Source organism: Trachurus japonicus, chromosome 8 (genome assembly GCF_045865225.1).
Source record: "Trachurus japonicus isolate A0001 chromosome 8, Traja_1.0".
NCBI classification, from domain to species: domain Eukaryota; kingdom Metazoa; phylum Chordata; class Actinopteri; order Carangiformes; family Carangidae; genus Trachurus; species Trachurus japonicus.
Genome location: NC_140914.1, coordinates 9202502 through 9224841, shown reverse-complemented (window position 1 = coordinate 9224841; position 22340 = coordinate 9202502). Strand labels below are relative to the sequence as shown.

General features: G+C 43.8%; 2 protein-coding genes across 8 annotated transcripts in view; both read left to right on the top strand.

The window, feature by feature from the left end:
• LOC146982592 (C-reactive protein-like) overlaps positions 1-22340 on the top strand; it is a 468648-nt gene that overhangs the window by 128068 nt on the left and 318240 nt on the right. The gene's annotated exons all lie outside the window — the stretch shown is intronic.
• The window catches only part of LOC146982597 (RNA binding protein fox-1 homolog 3-like), a 248542-nt gene that overhangs the window by 120002 nt on the left and 106200 nt on the right, over positions 1-22340 (top strand). For 5 of the 7 annotated variants that reach the window (XM_085783637.1, XM_085783638.1, XM_085783641.1 and 2 more), the window contains one exon: positions 2573-2682. In XM_085783637.1, coding sequence (XP_085639763.1) covers positions 2573-2682 — 110 coding nt within the window. Of the gene's footprint in view, positions 1-2572; positions 2683-9503; positions 10571-22340 lie in introns of those variants that run through there. The other 2 variants (XM_085783645.1, XM_085783644.1) reach the window with 2 other exon arrangements.

Genomic DNA, 22340 nt, shown 5'->3' with positions numbered 1-22340 from the left:
CTCTGTGTAGTCCCTCTGCATGCTCTGTGTGTTCTCCAGTGTTGCAGCAGAAAAGCAGAGTGTTTACCCAGCTGTAATTACAACATGCACAATGACCTCATTCTGCTGTGTCAGTCGCGGTAATGTATAGCCCTTGATCTTAAACTGCAAAGAAAAACGGTGTGCACTTATTTTCAATATGCTGACTTACATTCCCGGCATTTTTTAGACATGGCCGTGACGGCAGATCAGAATTTGATATAAGCACTGGTGCTCCTATTCATCTGACAAGGTCTCTCTGCCTTAATATGCATTCAATAATGTGAAATGATATTAGCTGTAGGAGCTCATTGACTGTGCACTCGGGGTCTTACGGTGTCTCTCCGTCTCTGTCTGTATCATGCTCTTTATCTGTTCCTCTTCCTCTCTCCCTCTCTCTCTCACACACACGCATACACAGAAGAAATGGAAGAAAAAGGGGGCGGTGTGAGGAGGAGGAGGAGGAGGGAGAAGAGGAGGGGGGCTTGAACCGCAGATAGCAACAGCAGCAGAGCAATCACACCGAAGCAATGCCCCCCACGCCTGGCCCATTAATAACAGTAATACGCACACCGCGCCCAAGCCAGCACTGCCGAAAGCACCACTGACACTTTAATGGGCATTTTTTACTTTTGTTTTTAAATAATGCATGTGCTGCTTGTCAGCACTGCTTCACTCCACCCCTGGTGTGCCTTTGCAGCGTTCCTTTGTGCAGAAATTACAATGGGGACCTGTGTTTTCTGTGCTTGCTCCATAAGCTGCATTCATCACATACATGGGGACGTCAGTGTGCAGTACATCACCCTCTCGGGGATGTGTGTGTGTTTGTGTGTGTGTTTGTGGGCACCGCATGCACGTGTGTTTTCTGTTTGCGGAGGCCGCTCATTGGCACCGAGCTAATTAAGAGCGTCTTTGAGAGGATGAACTGTGCGCCGAGGCTCGGTGGCAGCGGACGACGTGTCTGGTAGCGGAGCTGCTGCTGCTGCTGCTGCTGCTGCTGCTGCTGCTGCTGATGTGACACCTTTCACAGGAGGCCGGACAGTGTGTCAGAGTTGTCGTGTGTCTGTCAAACACCGGGCTGCTCTTACATTTATTTCAAGACACACAGAAGTCAGAGTGTAACTGGGGCTTCTCTGCTCCACAACAAACCCAGTCCTGTATAATTTACGAACAGCCATGTGCTTCTCACCATATGTATGTTTATTTGATATTTATGAACTCAGAGTTTCCCATAAGACCTCTGCAGGTTAGAGGTCGACTGGAGGCAGCTGAGTGGACGGTGGGGCCGAGCAGCTAAGATGTATTTTAGAGATACAGGTAAAAAATATTGAAAAAGAAACATTCAAAGAAGAGCATCAGTAGAAACCACTGCACAATGATGTAATAATGGAGAATATTACAACACGTGTCCAGTTCGACTGTCTACAGTATGTTCATCCATTGACAGGTTCTAAAAGTGTTTTGTTCCTGCTGCTGCTGCTGCTGCTGCTGCATTTTTTTTCTGCGTACTTGCTGTAAACTGATCGGGGCATCATGGGTTTATTTGTATCGTGATCCCACATTCGCCACAGCTTCTTATTTATTCAGGAGGTGACCCTGGATGTGTGAGGAGCTGCAAGATGTAGTATTTTCTGTTCAAATCACAAAAAAAAGTTAAAACTGTATGATAAAGTACTGTAGAACACACTCTTACTTTGAAACCAGATGAAAGAAGAAAAAAAACCTCTGAGACAAATGTTTAGTGAAAAAGCAAAAACAAGTTACAGACAAAAAACCTAAGACATTAGTAAAATCATAAGTTAATCACGATGACAGCATCAGTGGTTGGGGCTAAATGGGGGGGCTCGTATTAATCACTCCACATCATTGAATACAGGCCTGGAGGCTGGTTTGGTACCTTGATTGGGAAAGAGTCTCAATCTGGGGGAAGCTACAAATCACAGACGACTCCACGCCTGAAGATCCCTCCCGTGTAAACAGTTTAATATCCTAATATCACAGCAGAAACAGTTGTTTGTCTTGTAACCAGAGTGTGTTAAAAAAAAAGAGAACAATAAATGTTACATTTTTACAGTGTTTGTTCCTGTGTAAAGTTGGTTTACAGTCACTCAGGCTAATTGTAACTTTTTTCATGGTTAAGTAAAAGTGTTACTGTGATTTTTTGGAGGGAAACTAAATATGGAGAACTGCTGTCACCTCATCCTCACCATCCTCACACTGCACTCTACAATTTTGTTATTTCACCGTGTTGTTAGATCAGCCGGACTCACTTGTGCAACTTTATTGATTCCAGACCTATCCGTGTTCGCCATTACATATAAGGTCAATAAACCTCCAAAATCAATATTTATAACAATCGATGCTACATTCTCTATTATTTCTCTTCCTGTGCAATGATTTCCTTTGATTGAATTTGCCTTTTCTCTTTTTCTTTTTTTTCTTCTTCCCTCGGAGCAGTCAGTGTCTTGCTGCTGGAGTGTATATATGCGCTTGCCCCTTGCTGCTTCCTGTCCGTTTCAATGACGCCTGGCTGTGTTTCTTTGTGTCCCCGCAGGAAACACGTTGTGTAAGTCAGGAAGCATTGCTGTCTTCGGGAACGTGGTGTACAGCGGACTGCTGAACGATCACCTTTGGCATTTGGGAGTGCCCCTCTTTACAAGACTGGTAAGAGCAAGCAGGCCCCTCTGTGCACACTTACCTCCATTTTGTCGGAAGAGTTTCATGCGGTTCTGTTGAACCCAAACAGGCTTCAGGTGCAGAATTCCCACAAGTCTCTAATGGGCTGCTTTTGATGCCTGCTCTGTTGACATGTGTTGGTTTAAGTCATACTCAGCGTGCAGGATGTGACAGTCATCTGCTGTAGATATCCCCATCATATCTTAGCATCTTGTTTCACCTCAGTCTTTTTAAAAGCTTTTCTGTGCTCTCTGAAGGCTCCAGCTTCAGGTAGAGAAGTCCCATGTGAGGCATAACAAAGACAGAACACAGGTGAAGCTGTGCTGTATATAGACTCCCTGTTCGCCCCCTGTTGAGGCTGGCCCGCCGTCTAGTTTGCAGCGAAAAAAAAAAAAAAGATCCGGCAAATAATTCATGACATTTAGTTTTGTGGCAAGAGTAACACGGTTTTAATTAAGAGCAGGGAGTGAAGTCTGTGAAGAATAAGTGGTAAATGTCTGTCTTTAGTTCGTTGTACACTGAATCTCACTGGTGCTGTGGAGTGAGATTGTAGTGAAGGGGCTAAACCACAAAGATGGCAGAGCAATTTTCCTAAAGAAAAAAGAAATTCAGCACAGCCTTCTCCTTCCTGTTAATTACCCTCTTTCTAAGCGGGTCGCAAGTTTTCATCAATGTTTATTATTGATTAAATCTGTCGTTGTAGCTGTCATTTATGAGTCGGGAATTACTGTTGATTGGTGCACAAGGGTTGCATATAATTGGGTTACATTAAATAGATAATTCAGCTGATCTCATAAATGTCTAATGTGAAGGCTTGTTTGATTATCAATTAATGTCAAACGGAGATGCAAGAAAGGCTGTTAGGATTCCAGTTGGGTTTTCTTGTGTTGCATGTGGCAAAGCTACACAACTGTCAGCCAGTATATAAGCTTTTTATACTGTATATATAATAATATGTAGCCTACTGTATGTGTAAATTAATTCAAAGTAAAATTCAAGCATGCATGCACCAGCACACATCACACACTGTGGCCATTAAACAAGTCTTCAAAAAAATATATATATAACAAATGAGAAAGACATCAAACATGACAGCTGACAGATTTTAATTAAATAGAGATCCGTCGCTATTTTTACATGTTCACCTGTTGTCGTGAAGAGGATGTAAAAACAGAACTGACATTTTCGTGGCTCAAAGGTCACTTCATTGCAGTTTTTTGGTAAACATGTGTTTATTATAATAGGATTTCCTCAAAAATATTAGAATATTAATTAATCCTCTTAAAGTGGCAGTGCACTGGTTCTCAGATTTAGTCCTGCTCAGCTATGTGGCTCTTTAAAGATCCCATATAGTATAAAGTTACATGTCCATGTGAAGTGTGATTAAACAGCAGCTCCAGGTTCTATATTAATACTGTGAAAGTATCAAAGAATCAGTCCTCAGATGTCCCCTTTTCCACCAAACTGGTTCCAGTGCTAGTTCAGTGCTGGAGCCACTGCTCCAACTCTGGTGCCTCCAAAGAACCAGTTTAGGATCTACTCCTGTCTTTACTGCCTGCTACCTGAAAATGAAAGCCCGGTCCGACCTGCAGGTGTTGAAGTCTGTAACCGACGTGGTCCGTCTAATTAGCGATAATTCTCAGCCTAAACCCAGCTGAAAAAGAAAAGAAAAAAGGAAGCCGTCTTCTTTGTAATCGCCGTGTACGTTTTGACTGCGATATGAGGGTTAGCTGTTGTTAGCCACAGCTTGTAGCTCGGCTACTTAGCTTCTACTGTGTTTACATTGATTACATGGCAGATAAACAAACGTCTCGTGCTGGTCTTGTTGCTCATGTAACCCCGCCTCTGCGGCACCACGACACAAACGCGCTCGTTACCAGCAATATTCTGTTTATGACGGTTAAAACTACACAAATACACACATCGTATATAGGACGAATCTCCTTGTTGTTTACAACTACTTCCGGGTAGAAAACCAGCATTCGAACAATAGTGACGGACGAGAGTTTCAGTATATATATCTACTTTTTCATGTCACTATATCTCCGTTTAGACTAATCTGATGTTTGTAAAGTCTATAAAACCAATGATTGGACAAACATTACTATTTACGTGTGCACATTTTTGTAATTAGTCATGGTTATCAGAGATTAGCTGGGCTAACGGTTACCTGTTGAACTTTAATAACTCAGTGACTCAATAAACGGTCCATGAAAAAATATTTTCTCCAGCGGATATCTGAGTTACAACATGACTGAGCTATCTGGAGTAGTTATATGTCGTGTCCGACAACGGGAGGGTTTTAACAGCTGACGTCCTGATGTTAGCTTAGCTACCGCCGTTAGCTTAGCTACCGTTAGCTGTCCCTGTCAGCTGAGCCACTGATGCTTTCTAGACACCGTGATTCCCCCAAACTGAATAAATCCAACACATAGCAACACAAAACACACACACACAGAAATAGTAATGTTTCTTCAATCATTTCAGATTTGTCTAAACGGTGATAGGGCGTGAAAAATATGATATATATAGCTAAACTCTCGTTCGTTACTATTGATCTCATTCAAATTACGTTCTGGTTTTCTACCCGGAAGTAGAATGTAAACAACAAGGCGATTCGGTCTATATTATGTAACGTTCACGCTCCATGTATTGATTTTTTGCCGGCTTCATTGTAAACAAATGCACATGGACGAGAGGAGTGTTAGCAGCGGAAAAGCCACCGGACTTGCATAGTTCCCCTTTTAAACAAGCTGTCAGGAACTCTGTAACTTTGTGATGTCACAACGAAACAGTCACTGCTTTCAGCCACTCCCCAAGCCCCGCCCACTTAGACCCACCATCCAACTTGACAGGATTTAGTTTCTCTGAGTGTTTACCTGAAATCTGCTACATTTTTATTTGACCAGCCCAGAAAAGAAGATGTGAAACTGCGTTTAGATGATTTTTGGGGGGTTCTTAAAACCACATGTAATACATATAATTTATCCTAATCTGGATATTAAGTGTAAAATGACACCTTTATGGGTGTTGTCTTATCCTAATGATGTCTTAGCTACGTAATCAGTCAGTTCCAGACTGGTTCTAGTATCTACATGACATCATCATATAAACAAATAGGTTTATATAGGTTTATATGAAGGCGTGCATGATGACTCAGACCACACACGTTCTTCCTGTTGTGAGGACAGCTAACGACCGCTGTCAACGCGTTTACATCCTCTGTGTAACATCTTGGACCGCTGAGTAACGACCGGGCGCGCGGTGCTGCAGCCGGAGTGAAAGGTGCGACGCCCCGCTGTGACAGAAAGGTGTGGTCTTGTGTAGCTCTCGCTGCGCCTGCTGCCTACACACGGGGTCCGCCCGGCAGTGGTATCAGCATGACATGCAGCAAGCCTTCACATCCCCAACACGCAGCCCCTAATTACCGCACAGCCCTGCCAGTTTGCAGCCCTGGGCCAGTATTGCCTGTTCAATGCCAAGATGTAAACACTGCATTATTAACACTACATACAGTCTGTGCACACGGCTATGTTTAACACTCCACGTACGTCTACACGGAGGCGTTACTTTAGTGGGATTCTTTACGTGGAGCCATACGATAGATTTATTGTTTTACACACAGTGAGCTCCAAAATCAGCAGATGGGCGATTTGCTGCGTATAGTGTAATGTATGCTTACAAATGATGTTTAATGATGTCTTCCAGGGCTGGGAAGCAAAACATTACCGTTTTCAAGGCTAAATATGCAGCCTATGTCAGAAAGCTGGAGTTAAATCAAATAAAGAACACCACGTATTTTTCTTGTTATTTGATGCATATTTATCTGCTGTCAGGATGGTCTTGATAGTATAGCATAATTTGCCATCATGAAGGTCTAAATGCCCCCTTCACACAACCAGAATGAAACACTTTAGTGGAGAACATGTGAATCTTTTATGTATTTATTTGTCTCGTTGGCTTTAAAGCAGTCACATTTGAATATGTTGAATTTAAAAATACTTGAATTAGATGCACAGTGTATAAAACTCCCCCAGGTGGCTACAAAGTTTTCAGTGGAGGAATAACTTTAAATAATAATAAGACATGACCCTCATTTGTTGGCATAGCTCTGGCTGTGATATGTAAACCAGGGGTCAGATAATCAATAGAGCCATTAGTCATTCAATAGCAGGATGTCGTACTCCACAATAAAACCAACAACCAAATAATGTGCTATATATAAGTATTTAGCTGCAGCAATTCATACAACTTCCTGTCACCACAAGAATAAAAAGTCAAATGAAACGCGACCTCCACAAACAGCTGTTAATCTGCTGTAAGAGAGAAGTGGATAATCTTTATACTTCCTGTTGTCTCAGCAGCGCTGTAGTTCACACAGCATCACTCACGGTGCAGCCTTACTTTCATGATGAGCTGTATTTAGCGTCGAAATGTCAATACCTACCTGTGGAGCCGACGAAGGCAGATAAAAACGAGCCATAGCCGTGGATCCCTGTCAGCGAGTTGTAAAACGGGTCACTCCATAAAGTGAAGTGCGTGATTAAAGAAAACTAACCTGGGAGACTCAGGCTGGAGCTGCATCTCTCGCCTGTCTTCAGCCAACCAGCCGGGTCTCACGCCAGCTGAGGCCAGACAGCGAAGGGGCCGAGCGTTTGATGAATGAGGACGAAAGGCCAAATTAGCCATAACTATAGCCCACAACCCCACGGGGAAGTGGAAGGGGAGCGGAGTGAGAACTCAGGGGGAAGTGCGGCTCGTTGTCTCCTCCGGAGCCTTTTCTAACGGCAGGATGTGAGCGTAGCTTGACAGAAGATGCTCCACACGAGTAGCAGTTCACTAGCGAACGGTAGGTGAGATCATCATGAAATATTAAGACAACAGATTTCGAGTCGGTGAGGGTCTGAGGCAGACGGACATTTTAGGCAGAACCAGCTCTGTGTGAGGCCTTCACTTCCTCATCTCTTTGAAAGCTCTATCTTTATAATGGATGGCAGAGTCTCCGGGGAGTGTCTAGACTATGGTGGGAAATCTAAATGGTCGGAAAAGCCACTCCGCATCCTTGGTAAGCGGTTTGGAGCACGGGAGAAATGCAGCTACAAAAAAAAAAGAAAAGAAAGAAAGAAAAATAGGCGATGGGAAAAAGGGAGGACGGGGTCTGCACCCTGAGCAACGCCATCTTAACCCCAACTCCATTTTTCATCTCTAATTGAAGGAGATTCCTAGAAAGGAGACGTGGGGATTATATGATTCTAAAATGCCCTCAAATTCTTATTTTCTACCTTTTTTCCTAATCCCTCCAACCTCGAGTGCCCTTAGCCTCAGACCATGATGCTCTCTGTCTATATCCACATCACCCCCGCCTGTCTGCTGCTTCCCCTCCGGTCTCTCCTTCTCTCTCCTTCTCTCTCTCTCAATTTTTTTTTTGCCTCCACCCTTTTTCTTTTCCTCCCTCTCTCCCCCTCAGTTATTTATGAGCAGGACTTGAAATAGACTTCAGTATTTGATAAAAGCGTGATCCTTAATCCGAGTTGCCTGAGAAGTGCATTTCATTTTTATTTCCCATCAGAGATTGATGTAGGAATGGGGCGGTTACCCACTCTGTGATTGCTAATGTAAATCCATTGGGTTCTGGTGGACATGTAAGAAAGATATGGAGGCCTTGTATGTGCATGGTAATGCCACCAATAAGAGATTGTGTATATGTGTGTATGTGTGTGTGTAGTAATGGAAAAGGTTGGATTGTGATGTGATGGAGATGTTAAGGAAAGAGGAGCGGTTGGAGAATTTCATAATGCATCTCTTGATTTATCAAAAGTGCAAAAAAAAATCTTGTCCTGGAATCATGCGTTTCTTCTAAGACCTCACAGTATTCGCGAAAATCACTAATTGCGATCCTTTCTCCCTCCGGTTTCGCCGTTTCATTTTTCATGTTCACTTGTGCCTTTCTGAGGAAGGTAGAAAAATAAAATGGGTGATAAATTTAAGATGACAGTTGCGTCATATGAACGAGGCCCCTTGTGTGTCAGTTCGCTCAAAGCCAGCTGCAGATTTTAACTCGGCCTCCTCATGTGGCAATTACTGGTGGGGTAACATAACCTGAATATATCTGCCCCTGTTCATTACGGCAATGTTCTCTGTAGCTGGCAAATGTTCTTTAGGATCCTATACAGCAAATTAGCTCATCCCCCAGGACGTCTTTTGTTTTATTGGATGATCCGGCACTAGAGGATGCCACAAAACCGCTGGAGCTCTCCGCAACCCGCCCCGGCCGCCACAGGGTTAATATTTAAAAGCGCCAGCTCCCAGTCATGTATTGATGATATGTTTTGAAAATTGCTGAGGCAGGCTCATTGTTACAGTGCTGTCTAGAAGATAGCCAAGCCCCCCTGCCCCCCTCCCCTCCACACACACATACACATATACACTCTCCCTCCCTCCCTTCTCCTCTCCCCCCTCCCCCTTTACAGCCGCCAGATGGAAAACACAGTAAAGCATGTAATGTAATATAGCTTGGCACACAAAGGTGTTTCACACCAACTTCATCTGGCCTCTGATCTGCCACAAAAAGGGTTTTTATCAAACACACTGCTGGTCACCAACCTATGAGTTTGCTTGCTTGCACTTGGAGGGGGGGAGGAGGAAAAAAAAGGAAAAAAGAAAATGCACACACACACACAGAGAGACACACAAACACACATGAAGACAGCGCAGCTCAGCAGCTAAAAGTAGAAAACAAGTGGAAAATTGCCTGTGGCATACTTTAAGGTTTTTCTCTGAGATCCCCCATTTTTTTTTTTTTTCTTCAGCGTTGTCTCCTTCTTCTCTTCAATGAAGTAAAACTGCCACAACTTCAGCGCAACGTATCAGTCACAGACAGTGAGAAGAAGAAAGAGGAATGATCTGTTAGTCCTCCACTATCACCAGCATCATCATCAACACACGCTCTCCCCCCCTCCTCCACCTCCTCCACCTCCTCCCTCCTTCTCTCTCTCCCTCCCTCCCCCCTGCAGAGCTCTCCACCACGACTCCCAGCTTCCTGCATCCACCTCCCCTCCTCCTCCCTCCCTCCACCCCCCTCCTCCTCCCCGGGACACTGAATTTTACAGTACCGTCTGCAGGATCCCGGTTTGTTCGGCTCACTCCTCTATGCAGAGCAACACAGCTCCGGTGGAGGAACGCTGGAGGCAGCTGTCAAGCGCAGGCTGCTGCTGCTGCTGCTGCTGCTGCTGCTGCTCTAGTTGAGCCTCGGTGCCGTACCGACTGATTTCACATTCACCAATAAGAGACGGCACGGGGGGGAGAGAGAGAGAGAGAGAGAAAGAGAGAGAGGGGGAGAGGGAGAGAGAGCAGAGAGACAGAGGGAGAGTCTCGAAGTGAGTGGTGTGGAGAGGCAAGTAGAGTGGAAGAGTGTCAAAAGAAAAAAGAGGTTACAACACCTCCCCAGCTCTCTTTCCTTTTTCCCATCTGCTCCCCCCTCCTCCTCCCTCTTTCTTTCTTGTGTTGGCTCAGAAGAAGAAGAAGAAGAAGAAGAAGAAGGAGAAGGAGAAAGAGAAAGAAGGGGGGCTTTTAAAAAATTAACTGAAGAACAAGCTGCCTGTAGAGAAAGAAACGAAAGAAAGAAAGAAGAGGTGTGTGTGTGTGTTGGGGGGGGGACCTCAAGTCAAGCCCCATTGAACAGTTCAGAGGGAGGGCTGCCTCAGTGGAACAGGGATCAGTAGAGCTCCTCTCTGTCCAAACGCTCGGACTCTTCCTGACGCCCACGCTGGCTGGACTGGTCCCAGTGCTCGGCCCCGCTCCCGTCTGCCCGCCTGCCCATCACACCTGTCCCGCTCCCGCTCCTGCTCCCGCTCCCACCATGATGATGTACTTTTGGGTGAGTACAGAGTGTGGATCTCACACCGCTCCGGCATGGACAGAGAGTTTGGGGGGTCTGTGTGTGTGTGTGTGTGTGTGTGTGTGTGATGCGTCAGTTATACAGTGTGAGTTTGTATGCATGTGCGAGTGAATGCGTGTGAGTGTGCGTGTGGTGTTGCACCTCCCACATGCATGAACAGAGCTGATGGTTTTCCACTTCCATGTGTTTTATTGATGCTGGGCGCTGCAGCCAGATGCTACGGAGGCCTGCGTGTACGTGTCAGATTTATTCAGCCTTTAAATGAGAGAGGATGTCGGGAGTGTGATCATTACCCACACTAATACCTTTACAAGTATTGTTATTCAACTTCCACTGACAGTCAAACTACCCAGCATGCAGTCTGTCTGTCATCTGAAACCACCGTCTCTCCAATTTAACGCCGCCATCTGAAAATGAGCTGCTCGGGGTCTTCTGGGGACACGTTTGATTTCCTTGTCTGCGTCTGTGTTTCAGACATTTTATTTCTATTTATTTATTTATTTATTTTGTTGTGTGATATGTTGTTTTTGTTGCCCACATATCTAAGTCAGCCTGAATTCCTCCTGCTTTTTGTCTTTTTCATAAATGAAGCGATATTAAGCACAGAACGGGGATGATTACAGATTGTCAACTGAAGCTGCTGATTAATTCTGTTTGAGATCATGTGTGATTAGTCAGATTGGTTTTGTCTTCTCAGTGGTTTGTAGTCTCACCACAACAATATACCCGCCCAGTGCTCACTGCTTCTGCATTTACACTCTTGTTTTTTTTGTTGTTGTTTTTTTTGGGGGGGGTGGTTGTCTTTGCAGACCATTTTAATCCTCCACTGTTCACAGAAATACAAAGTAAATGAAATTATTTTCTAATGCAACACATATTTCCACTGTAATGCAGTTACAGATGTGAGTTCTGTAGACTGTGTGTGTGTGTGTGTTAGTGCAGCTATTGATCGTCAGTTCAGATTTTTGGGGAGAAGGCATCTTTTTGTTTTTTTGGAGGGGGGGCTGGAAGTTACTTTACATGGACGACTCCATTATAAATGACCTAATACTTGAACCACAAGTTGTTTTTTTTGCACATTCTTTGAAATGAGGGTAAAACATGAATAACAAAAGCATGTCAAGCCATGCTATGAATGAAACAGCACGGCGTATTGATCCGCATGGCTCAGATTTCTGGAGAGAGAGGATGTTTTGGGGCCAAAGTTACTCTAAGTGGAGAAATGAGCTCATATTTTGAACCAGAAGAAAAAGTTTTCTTGTTGTCTCCAAGTAAAGTGGAAGTGACAGGAAGGTGTAGCGTTTCCAAATTATGTCATAACTCAAAGAATATAATACAGTGCGCATGGAGCTTTATTCTCTCTGTGTGTGTCTGAGGCCTCCCTCCACAAAGGCCTGACTGCTACTCAAAGTGTTCCTCCTGGGTGCTGATGCTTATTGAAAGAGTCTCTGCCGTCACTGTCTCGGGCCTCTTTGAAGGTTTGGCTGTGAGGAAGCAGCTCACCTTTTCTCCACCTACAGTTTCATCACTAATTCTGCCTCCAGCCATTCGCAGCGATGACCACACACACACATATACACATACACGTGTGGGCCGAGCAGATTGAAGCAGTAATGCTGTCAGTTTACATCCCTTCAGGCTCAGCTGTGTAACAGTTAAATATTTAACCACGTTCATGTTTCACTCACATGAGAAGAACATTATTATTTAGCTCCGAGCATTAGTTCACTACACGACTCCCTATTATATCATTCACCTGTAAAACTCCCAAATAGTCTTTTCTTCATTGAAATATCAGGACGCCCTGTTCCTGAACTGAACACAGGAGCCAAACATTAATCTTTTTTGTAAGACAATAATAATAATTCCACAGCGACACAGTGGAGCTTTTTACTGTTTAGCATTCTGCTGAGCAACAGTTAGACGAAGAAGAATAAGAAGAACAAAAGGATGAAATCCACTGTATCCGTTTTTAGATCATTCAAAATGAGAATTTAGTACAGAACTGATAAAATGAAGTAAACTACAAGATGCGCTGATTAATACGATATAACTAAAATAAGTTAAAGTAAAAATAATAAAATATTATGGTAATATTTGCTTCTTTCAGCTTCTCAAACTTCGGCATTTACAGTTTTTTATAATATCTATGTTCTGATGGACATTTACGTTAATAGTTTTCCTGACTGAACAGTTGATAAAATAACATGTTCACATGCTGAAACCAATAAATAATGGTTATTGGCCTAAAACGCAAAGTCATACTTGTTACCTTACAATCCAGAAGAGATTGAAACTAGTTTTTGGAAACATTTTAATACGGAAAATGAACAGTGATAATAGATCACTGGAAAAATAATCATCATTTATCAAGAGAATATGTCAAATATTCTCTTCTAAATCAAATGTGTTTGTTGTGACAAAAAGTGTTTGTCCAAATCACATGTAAAGACAATAAAGCTCTTATCAAACTAACAAAATAAGACATTTAAGGGAAGACCAGTGAGGTTAGGGGAAACTTGACAATTGACATTGTACATTTAGTAAATTAGTAAAGAATTTTTTAACACAGGTTAATAGACATGAAAATACATTTTCATTTGTGTCCTGCTGTAATAACAGAAGCAGTTAGATGAGTTGTTCTCTGGTCAGTCAGGGGAAGAGAGGATATAATGGACTGGGATCAGATCATTTAGAATAAATATGAAGCGTCCTGTTTGACTGCACTGCAGGAAGTGAAGGAGCGTTTACGTTTTTCTCTCCGGAGCCCACGTTTGCTCTGCAACATGAAAAAGTGAAACTGCTTTCTGGTTGTCACTCCTGACATCATCATAACTGGTGCATGATCAATGATTTATCCCTGGTTTCTCCAGTGTGTGTGTGTGTGTGTGTGTGTGTGTGTGTGTGTGTTGGGCGGCCAGCGTTTAGCTGCGTGAGGAGGATGGGACCGCCTCCTGTTTGAACTGCAGGTGGTGAGCATTACCTGCGGTCCCTCCGGATGCCTGTCAGTCGTGTATCAGTCTGGGGAACCTGCAAGCTCCCCTCATTAGAATATTTATTCACCAAGCAGATGTTCTTATCCAGGGCAATTACCTTTGGCTTACATTTCCCTGTTGCCCACTGATATAGATGAATGTGTATACAAAGACGTCCCAGGTTATGCATGGGGCCCTTGAGTGCCACCCACCTTTCTTCTCCCCCCCTTGCCCATATGCACGGCGGGGCGAGCCAGCGACCGTCTGGTCTACCACGGTGCCCAACCCAAAACCCCAACCTCAACTCCGCTGTGGTAATTGGAGGAAGTGGAGGCACAGCTCCTGCGACGACGGCCATATAGTGATGGAGAGACGGCTTGTATATCATTCTCTCCACCCGGCTGTTCCTTTGTATTAGAGACAGAGAGAAAAAGGGAAGAGGCATGGAGTGGAGAAACCATGCATGCTTCTGTCCTCCCCTCAGTGTGATGAATAATTTAGCAGTGCAGGGCCCTCGCTGTCGAGTAGAGATGGTGGTAATGGGGAGACTGGATATATATGGCATGGCAAGGAGCAATGGTTTACGTTAGACTTCCCCGACCAACGCACTCAAGTGTGCCGCAGGCTGCTCACATGGTGTGTTTGGCCTGCATTAATGCTTTATATTTATCTGCAAAAAAAAAAAAAAAAAAAAGGGGAGATGTCCACAAACACAGATTCCAATAGGAGGAAGGATCCGCTCTGAGGCTTTGGATCAGTGGTCATTAGCAGGAGTGGATTCCCTTTAGGCAGATGCTCAATCAAAGCTGCTGTGATTTGGTCATATACGGTGCGTTATACTGCAAATTGTATCAGTAGGTTAGATTCTCTTTCTCTGGCGAGTAGCTCGGAGCACTGCCCTACCTTCCCTTCATTACACACAGAGCATATATGTACAGCAAGTGTCGTGGTTTCCATGCATACATACATACATACATACATACATGCAGTCTCGGGTGAGAGATTACAAAGCCACACAGTGAGGTTGTTGCAGCCTGACCAGCAAGAGGATGTTGAAATTCATGGCAGACAGACGTGTAGAGGCAAGAGCTGATCAGCCATTCTGGGTGGGAGGGCAGCGAGTCCAGGCCGCTGGTTTCATATTGCAAGATGAAGTGCTTGCAATCGTTTGTTAATGTATTAATTGATCTGTGTCCTCAGACGGGCGAATCAGGAGTAGTGTCACGTAGACTCTTTAGTACTCCCCGAGACGCCTTCATTAGATGCTGCTGGCCGGCTCTCTCCACCCCCATTACAGGGCCGCGTTGCCACACACTTTACCTGACTGCTGTAATAACTTTAGACATTTCTATCTCCCCGGCAAGTCCTCCGACAGCCAGAACAGTTTGGGGGCTTAACATCAAATGTGAGCAGCTTCTTTGAAAGGGCTTTCCACTGCAGGCACCGCGGGCGCACGTGGTGTTGTTTTGTCTGCATTGTTGCTCTCCTTTTCTTACAAGTTTCAGTAACGGCTGTTGCAATCAGTCATTAACTTCCAGCTTAATGTTTTATAATCTGGAAGGCACACATGCCTTTGTAGCACAGCTGATGTAAGAGCTCAGCTACAAAGCTAAGGAAGCAGCCGAGTTAGTTCACCCAGGAAAAGCACTCAAGCAACTTCATCTGGTTTTGAACTCGACATTTCTTTCCCTCCCCCGATGCAATTCAATGAAAATAAGTCAGAAAAAGGCAGATTTTAGTTTTGTTTTATTTGCAGAACCGAGGCCCCACCCTTCGTACTCGGCGGGATCATTAGCAATCAGTAGCTTTAACAATAATTCTGTCAGCTTTTGGTCTCTTCCCCTTGGGGCTAATGGGTCTAGAGCCCAGCTAATTGTGATTAGGCTCTGACAGCAGGTTTTACTTGCAGGATTTTCACACCACAGTCCTCTTTGATATTAGCTGCACAGCTGATAAAGAGATTAGATACAGGGAGAGAGAGAGAGAGGAGAGGATGGAGAGGAGAGGAGAAGGGAGGGAGGGTGGGAGGAAGAGGAGGAGGAGGAGGAGGGGGGTGTTCTTAAACTACAGAAAGACACCTACACTGGGGAAATCACTGGCGAGTTTAGCAGAGGAAAATAGATCCGGACGCAGTAAAAGCCTTGCGCTCGCTTATTGCACCTGCTATCATTAGCGCTTTTGTACACATGGTCAGCCTCCCAGGGAAAAGTCATTATCCAGCTGTGCCGTTATTTTTCTGCTGTTTTCTCCTAGTGGAGTGTGACTTCAGGGCTATAGCCAGCGCACCATTTAATGCCTCCAACACAATAAAGGACTCTAGCCTTAATGATGTGGGATTGGATGGCCATGCCTCAGGTTGTCCAGGGGCTTGTGAGCTGTTACTGCAAGCGGCCATTTTGCCTCGGCGCTCTCGAGGCCCCCGTGTCAATTCAACTCCAGCCATTCCAGAGGAGGCGAAAAATAAAAATCTGATTTAATGATTTACGGACACAGCGTTGTTTAAAGGGTCCTCTCCCTCTCTCTCTCTTCCTCTCTTTCACTTGGGGAGAGTAAAGGAGTAGGAGATGAAAACAACGAGGAGCCAGTGGAGTAGTAGGATGGAAAGCTGCCAGCGCACGCACGCACGCCGACTTGCCAAAACATGAGGTGATATTGTCTGTTTTTCACTCGTGACTGAGTGAACACACCCGGATGAGTGGCTCACACACACACACACACACAGACGGAGCCATGTGTGATTGTGCAGAATAACGTTTTAAACTAAAGTGAAGCAGACATTTTACATCTTACTGACTCGCAGGATGAAATATTAAGATCACGGCTCCCTCCAACAAATGATGAGCCGGAGAAAAGTGGAGCAAAAAAAAAAAAAAAAAAAAGGTTCAAAGATTTCGCCCCAAATTTCGTGACGTCGTCGACCTAAAAATAGACAAAGACATCATTTGAGCAGTGACAGTAGTACCAGGAGTGTGTCTCAGGATCATAGCATGTGTCACTTAACCCTGGTGAGAAGCCGGGGAAGAAAAAAAAAAGTATTTCTTGGCAATTTAAACGCTTTGGCCTAAAAATGTCCCGCTTCAGCTGATCCAAGAGAAGAAACAGCAGATCTCAGCACTGGTTCATTTGCAGACGCTCCCTCTCCTCTTCTCTTTCACTTCAAAATGAACTTGAACAAAAGTATCTGTCTCAGTGAGCTTTTCCAACGCCAAATGCCACATACTGCTAATTATCTTTTGCAGTCTTATTTATTTTACTTCTTTTTTTTGTGAGTGTGTGTGTGTGTGTGTGTGTGTGTGTGTGTGTGTGTGTGTGTTGAGCAGTCAGCCTGTTGCTGCTGCTGCTGCCAGTAACTCCAGAAGTCTCTCATGGCAGTCCTTCATCCTCCTCGGCAGCGCCGTTGCAGCAGCAGAAGGTGTGTGCATCGCTAACACGCCTGTGCCATAGATATGCCCTGAAGTGTCAGCTCTCACATACGGAAAAAGATTGGAGGAGAGGCCCCTGTGAGAACGGCAGCAACGTATCCACCGGCAACCTGCCACGCATGATAAGAAAACCACTCCTGCCCTCTCTCTCTCTTTCTCTCAAAGCAACAAATGTAATTTGTGCGCTTTTCACTATTTTATACTCAGCTATTCAAATAGACTCATCAAGCTGAACTCCTTAAAATTCAGAAGCAAATGCAGTCGGTTTCGTGGGTTTTGTGGTTTCGATAATATCACTCACACACAAAAACTGTTGTTTTTTTTTTTAGGTTTGAGGCTTTTGCAGTTTCTGTTGTGCAAAAGTAGAAAATCTGAAAACAAAAAAACGAGTCACAGTGCCGGTTAGAAATGTTCCCCATCTGCAGTGATCATAAACTCATTGATATATTCTCATATTCCATACACACATTATGTAACCTCGTGTCCCCATCCACATGCAAACATTCACATTTACACATATTAACATATATTAGTCTGGAAACGAGAAATTAGTCTCCCGGCCTGGTGACAGATGTGTGATACCATGATACCTGCAGGGCCAATCAGAACAACCAGGTCATGGCCACTGTCTTTTGTCTGGTAATTGGGGGAGGGGCGAGGTTAATAACCTGGGGGAGTAGCTATAGATTCTACAGCACAATTTAAAATCAGTGCATTTACTGGCCTTCAATATTCATCCAGTGTTTGTATGGAGCAAGATGTAGACAATTAGGTTGAAAGGAGAATGTCCAGAACAAGGTTTAAGAGTTAACTTATTAAAATGAAATAATAAAGGTATTTGAGACTTTAATTTAGAGGATAATTCAATCATGTATTGAAGACATTCAGCTTTACACTTAACAGTGTTTATTAATATGTGCTTCATTCCTCATTATAAATGACTGTTAGAACAACATATCCTACAGTTTCTTTCAGTAAAGATGTGTCAAACTTGAACCAAAGCATTGATTGAACGTCCTCCTGTGTTACTCTGTTGCTGGGTAACTGCATATTATTATTATGAAGTGCCATGTTTAGGTTGTAATCTTACAGTCATATCCACTGATATTTTTATGTGTGTTTATCTTTATGGTTGCAACGGCTCTAGTAAGTCAAAGCTTCTTATATACTCCTCTCAATCAATCCCAGCGAGTATAAACCCCCTTGTCACGTAAAAGATGAAGAAACAGTGTGGCACACAGGCTGTAAAATTAATGGCAGAAGAGTGACATTAGTGTTATAGGTTATTGACCGATTTCATGGAATTTATGACCCTAATTGAGAGGCAGTGTCAAAGGGAATGAAGCAAATAAGAGTGGCACTGACAGCAGGGCCACGCTGTGGCCACTGGACACCACAATTTGAGCCTTCCCAGTAAATTGTCACTGGGACTTTATAAGTCTCAGCGGAGGCCCCTCTCGCTCCGGCTGCCCCGGGTCCTGAGGGCATGCCCCGGGCCTACCTCCATCCTCCAGGTCAGACACAGCCAGGCTCAGCGGATGATGAGAAACGCTACTTCATCTCACCTCATGTCAGGCTTGGCCTCTGTCTGGTGTCAGCCGCTGTCCCTCTGTGTGTGTTTATGTGCATCCAAGCACATGCACACTCCTGTCAGTGTGATTTTTTTTTTGTTTCTGGTTATTTGTTGGGGGGGAGTTGGTGTTGGTTCTCATGTACTTTTCATGATAATTATATAATCTGCTATATATTTGTAGCTACTGGTGTCTGTTTCCATGCCCGGTGCGAGCCGGTCAAAGCTCCTGTTTAAGCTTCGACTAGAAACAGAAATATTCAGCAGCGTGCAAAGGGCCAGTCTATAAAGATGACTGAACTTGTGCTGATAAATAATTCTCAGTGAAAACGCTGTATAATGTGGCACGGTTGTCATTTTATCACCAAAATATATATATACATATTAATACAGGTGAGAGGATAACACGACTGTGGCCAAAGAATACAAACTTTCTTTTTTTTTTCCCCCTATCTCTCTGTGTTTTTAGTCCCTAACGTGTGATGGACCCAAACTCACACTTGTTCCGCTTGGTGTCATCAACCTGTCAAACTGGAGCTGGTCACTAATGCAGCCCGACTTTTCCTGGTGTAGATTCAAACATTTTTAGATAAAAGGCAAACCGTAAGTGTAACCCACATAATAATAATAGAAATAATAATAATATATATTTTAAACAGGTGTAGAAGAACTTTTTTTTCTAGATATATATTTTTGTCATAGTGCTGTCCCACCAACGTGCAGCATTCACTTCATATTATGTGCAGCAGAGTTGGAGGAAGTGTCCATGTCGACCTAATAGTTGTAATTTTGAGTCGGAGATGTTGAGAATTTCTGACAGATACAGAATCCCCCACTTGGTGAAAACTAGTGGACCGCTCACAAAATGGCTGCAGAGGCGCCATCACTGTCAGGTACTAAATAAAACCCCGTGTCCACACTAATATATATAACCAGCTCACCTCATGTGATACTGTAGGAGCTTTGTGCACTATTTTTATGTGACTTCCTGTGCGTTAACATACCGATGTTTAATACTTATAGACACAGGGTGCAGACGAGACAAGTAACTTCAAGAAATCAAACTATTACCCCACACTACGCCAAAACCTGCTGGAAACTACGACATGTGACTTGTAGATAAATAAACAGAGAGAAACAGTTTATTTTTATCTTGTTATCCAGTCGAATCCTGGCTGTAAATAGTTTTTTCTTCTTCAATCTGCTGTTCAGGTGCATAGAGATAGTGCTAAATAGAGACAAGGAATTAATATTTAAAGCAGGCTCACTTCACCAGAAGACGCTTCCACTCGTCTAAAAATAGAAGCTGACATTATCTTGTTGTCAACAACTTGGCTTGGACCTCCCAACGAGCGGCGACTCTGTGCGCTGTTTGTTTACGCCGGGGTCCTTCAGGCTGTGTGAGGACGGTCAGCTGTGGCGGGCGGCGGCGCCTCCCCTCCACCGTTCTGCCCCAGTGCTCTGTGGCTTTGTGCGGTGGCTTTTGTTCAGCGCTCTAACCTGCTTTAAAAGCCCCTTTAGTGCGGTTCTGACATGCTGTGCTATCACATCGTGGCCTCTGCAGAATGTATAGAGCCATTCAGACACTGCAGAGTGAAATGAGTTTTATCCAGCGGTTGACGATTGAATGTAATGGCATCCTCTCCAGGGAGCAGAGTTTTCTCTCCACTGATGTTCGCATTGATACGATGCAGCGCTCACTCTGCACCGCCGAGGAACAGCTTGGTCTCAGCTCTTTTAAATTATGCATTTTCATGACTTGAATATGGGAAGAGAGCGGGCCACTTCTGGACGTTTACATTAAACAAAACGGATGCAATGTCTTGCACGTTACATAATCCACATGTTAGTGTTGCTGTTGTTGTTGTTGTTGTTAGTGGTGGTGATGATGGTGCATCTTCTTCTGTTTTTTTCTTTTTTTAAAGGAAAATATCAGACTTTTTTTTCTCCCTTTGGTGAAAAAAAGAAAACATTAAATGGAAAATGATGTCGCATGAGCATAAAATAAATAACACTGATAGTTTTAGAGCTGATGAATGACATGTAATAAGAATTAATATCCATATGAATGTCATCGCTTGGGGTTTGAGAGCTTCTGTGACAGCTTAATCCAGAGACATGACAGAGACAAACAGAAAAGAAATTTCTCCGCCGCGCTGATTGATGACGTGTCAACGCCGCCGCTGCTGTATTTTCAAATGGCGATGAACAAAAATAAACAAGGACCTCGCTCCCCTCTCTCCCCTCTCTCCCCTCTCTCCCCTCTCTCCCCTCTCTCCCCCTCTCCTCATCATCATCAGCGATACCGTGGTATTTGACAGAGAGCGGAGTAGTATGCTTTTTAATTAAGAAGAAAATTCAATAACCTTATCAGGACTTGCCATTTTAGTTTGAGACGTATCGATCGGCCGTTCAGTTATGCAGATCCTTTCATCTTCTGGGCAATTTTGCGTGGCGGCCTCTGGTTACTGAAAAGATCTCATTTCAGAAAATCTATTTCATATATTATTCAGGTTATGTTTAGTTCGGCTTACAACACAATATTCAAATATGTTGCCGTGTCATGTACAGTGCGTCTTAATATCAAAGGAGAGAGGGGAGGGGGGGGCACAGATTGGAGGTTAAAGGGTCTGTTTGTCACATTTAAAGCACAAAACGTGACATTTGAAGTTTGTGAAGTGTGTGTGTGAAGGTGAGCGCTGTCACCACAGAGCCAGGACAAGATGGACAAACTCCTGCTAGTGAGAGAGAGAGAGAGGCGGGGGTGGGAGAGGGGGGGCTGTGCCACTGATGATCTGGCACAGCAGTAGGCTAATTGCCCCACACACCTCTGTGTATCTCTCTCTTCTTTTTCTTTTTTCTTTTTTTTTTAATTCAATATGTCTGCTAATGGAATTAAAAACATGTTGCCAGGGGTCTTTGCAATTTGGAAAATAAGTCCATTAAGTTCATTAATTTAATAATGGGCAATAATAATGAATAAAAAGTATTGCTCAATTAGAGGGGAGCGTACGGTTGGCTGTTTCACATTCATTCGAAATCACCTCAGTGTGCAATAGCTTAATGAGATTATAATGGAATTGATATCGCATAGGTAGTGAATTAAACCGTTACCAGAGAACCCATTAGGAATGAAATTCTAATCCTGAAACACTTGTCACAGCTAAAACAGGCTTCTTCTTTTGTTATTAGCTGTCAGTGGAGGAGGTGAGGAATCAGTCTCAACTACAACAACACACTCTGAAGGTGAATCCGACGATGACAACGACCACGATGATGATGATGGAGCAAAGCGATTTTCCTCGACGTGTGTTAATAGCTGCGAATGTCAGGCGTCTCCCTCAGTATTTGTTTGCTATTGTATCATGGCTGTATTTTGGTGGCATCAGCCCCACTGATCCCATCAGCCGCCGCCTCCTCGGGTTTCATAGCCGCTGTTTCCAGACCAGCGAAAAGCTGCTGAGGACTTCAGTTAAAATTACACAGACAGCACATTCATAGTAATCTAAAAAGGTCAGGATAAATTACACTGCTTATTTCAGTGAAAAAGGCAGGTAATGTGATCTGCTGTGAGTAGTTTTTCATGCCGCCCCCTCAACCCCCCCACCACCCACCCCCCGGTACATTCTCTCAGGGCTATGGCGCAGATTTGACTCTTTGACTTTTACACGGTTGACACTTGATGTCAATTTACTGTCTCTTTTTAAGACCAGGAGGGATTGGATGAGATGAACTTTTCCTTTTCATCAGGATATTACAATAATTTGAGATGTTTTATATTC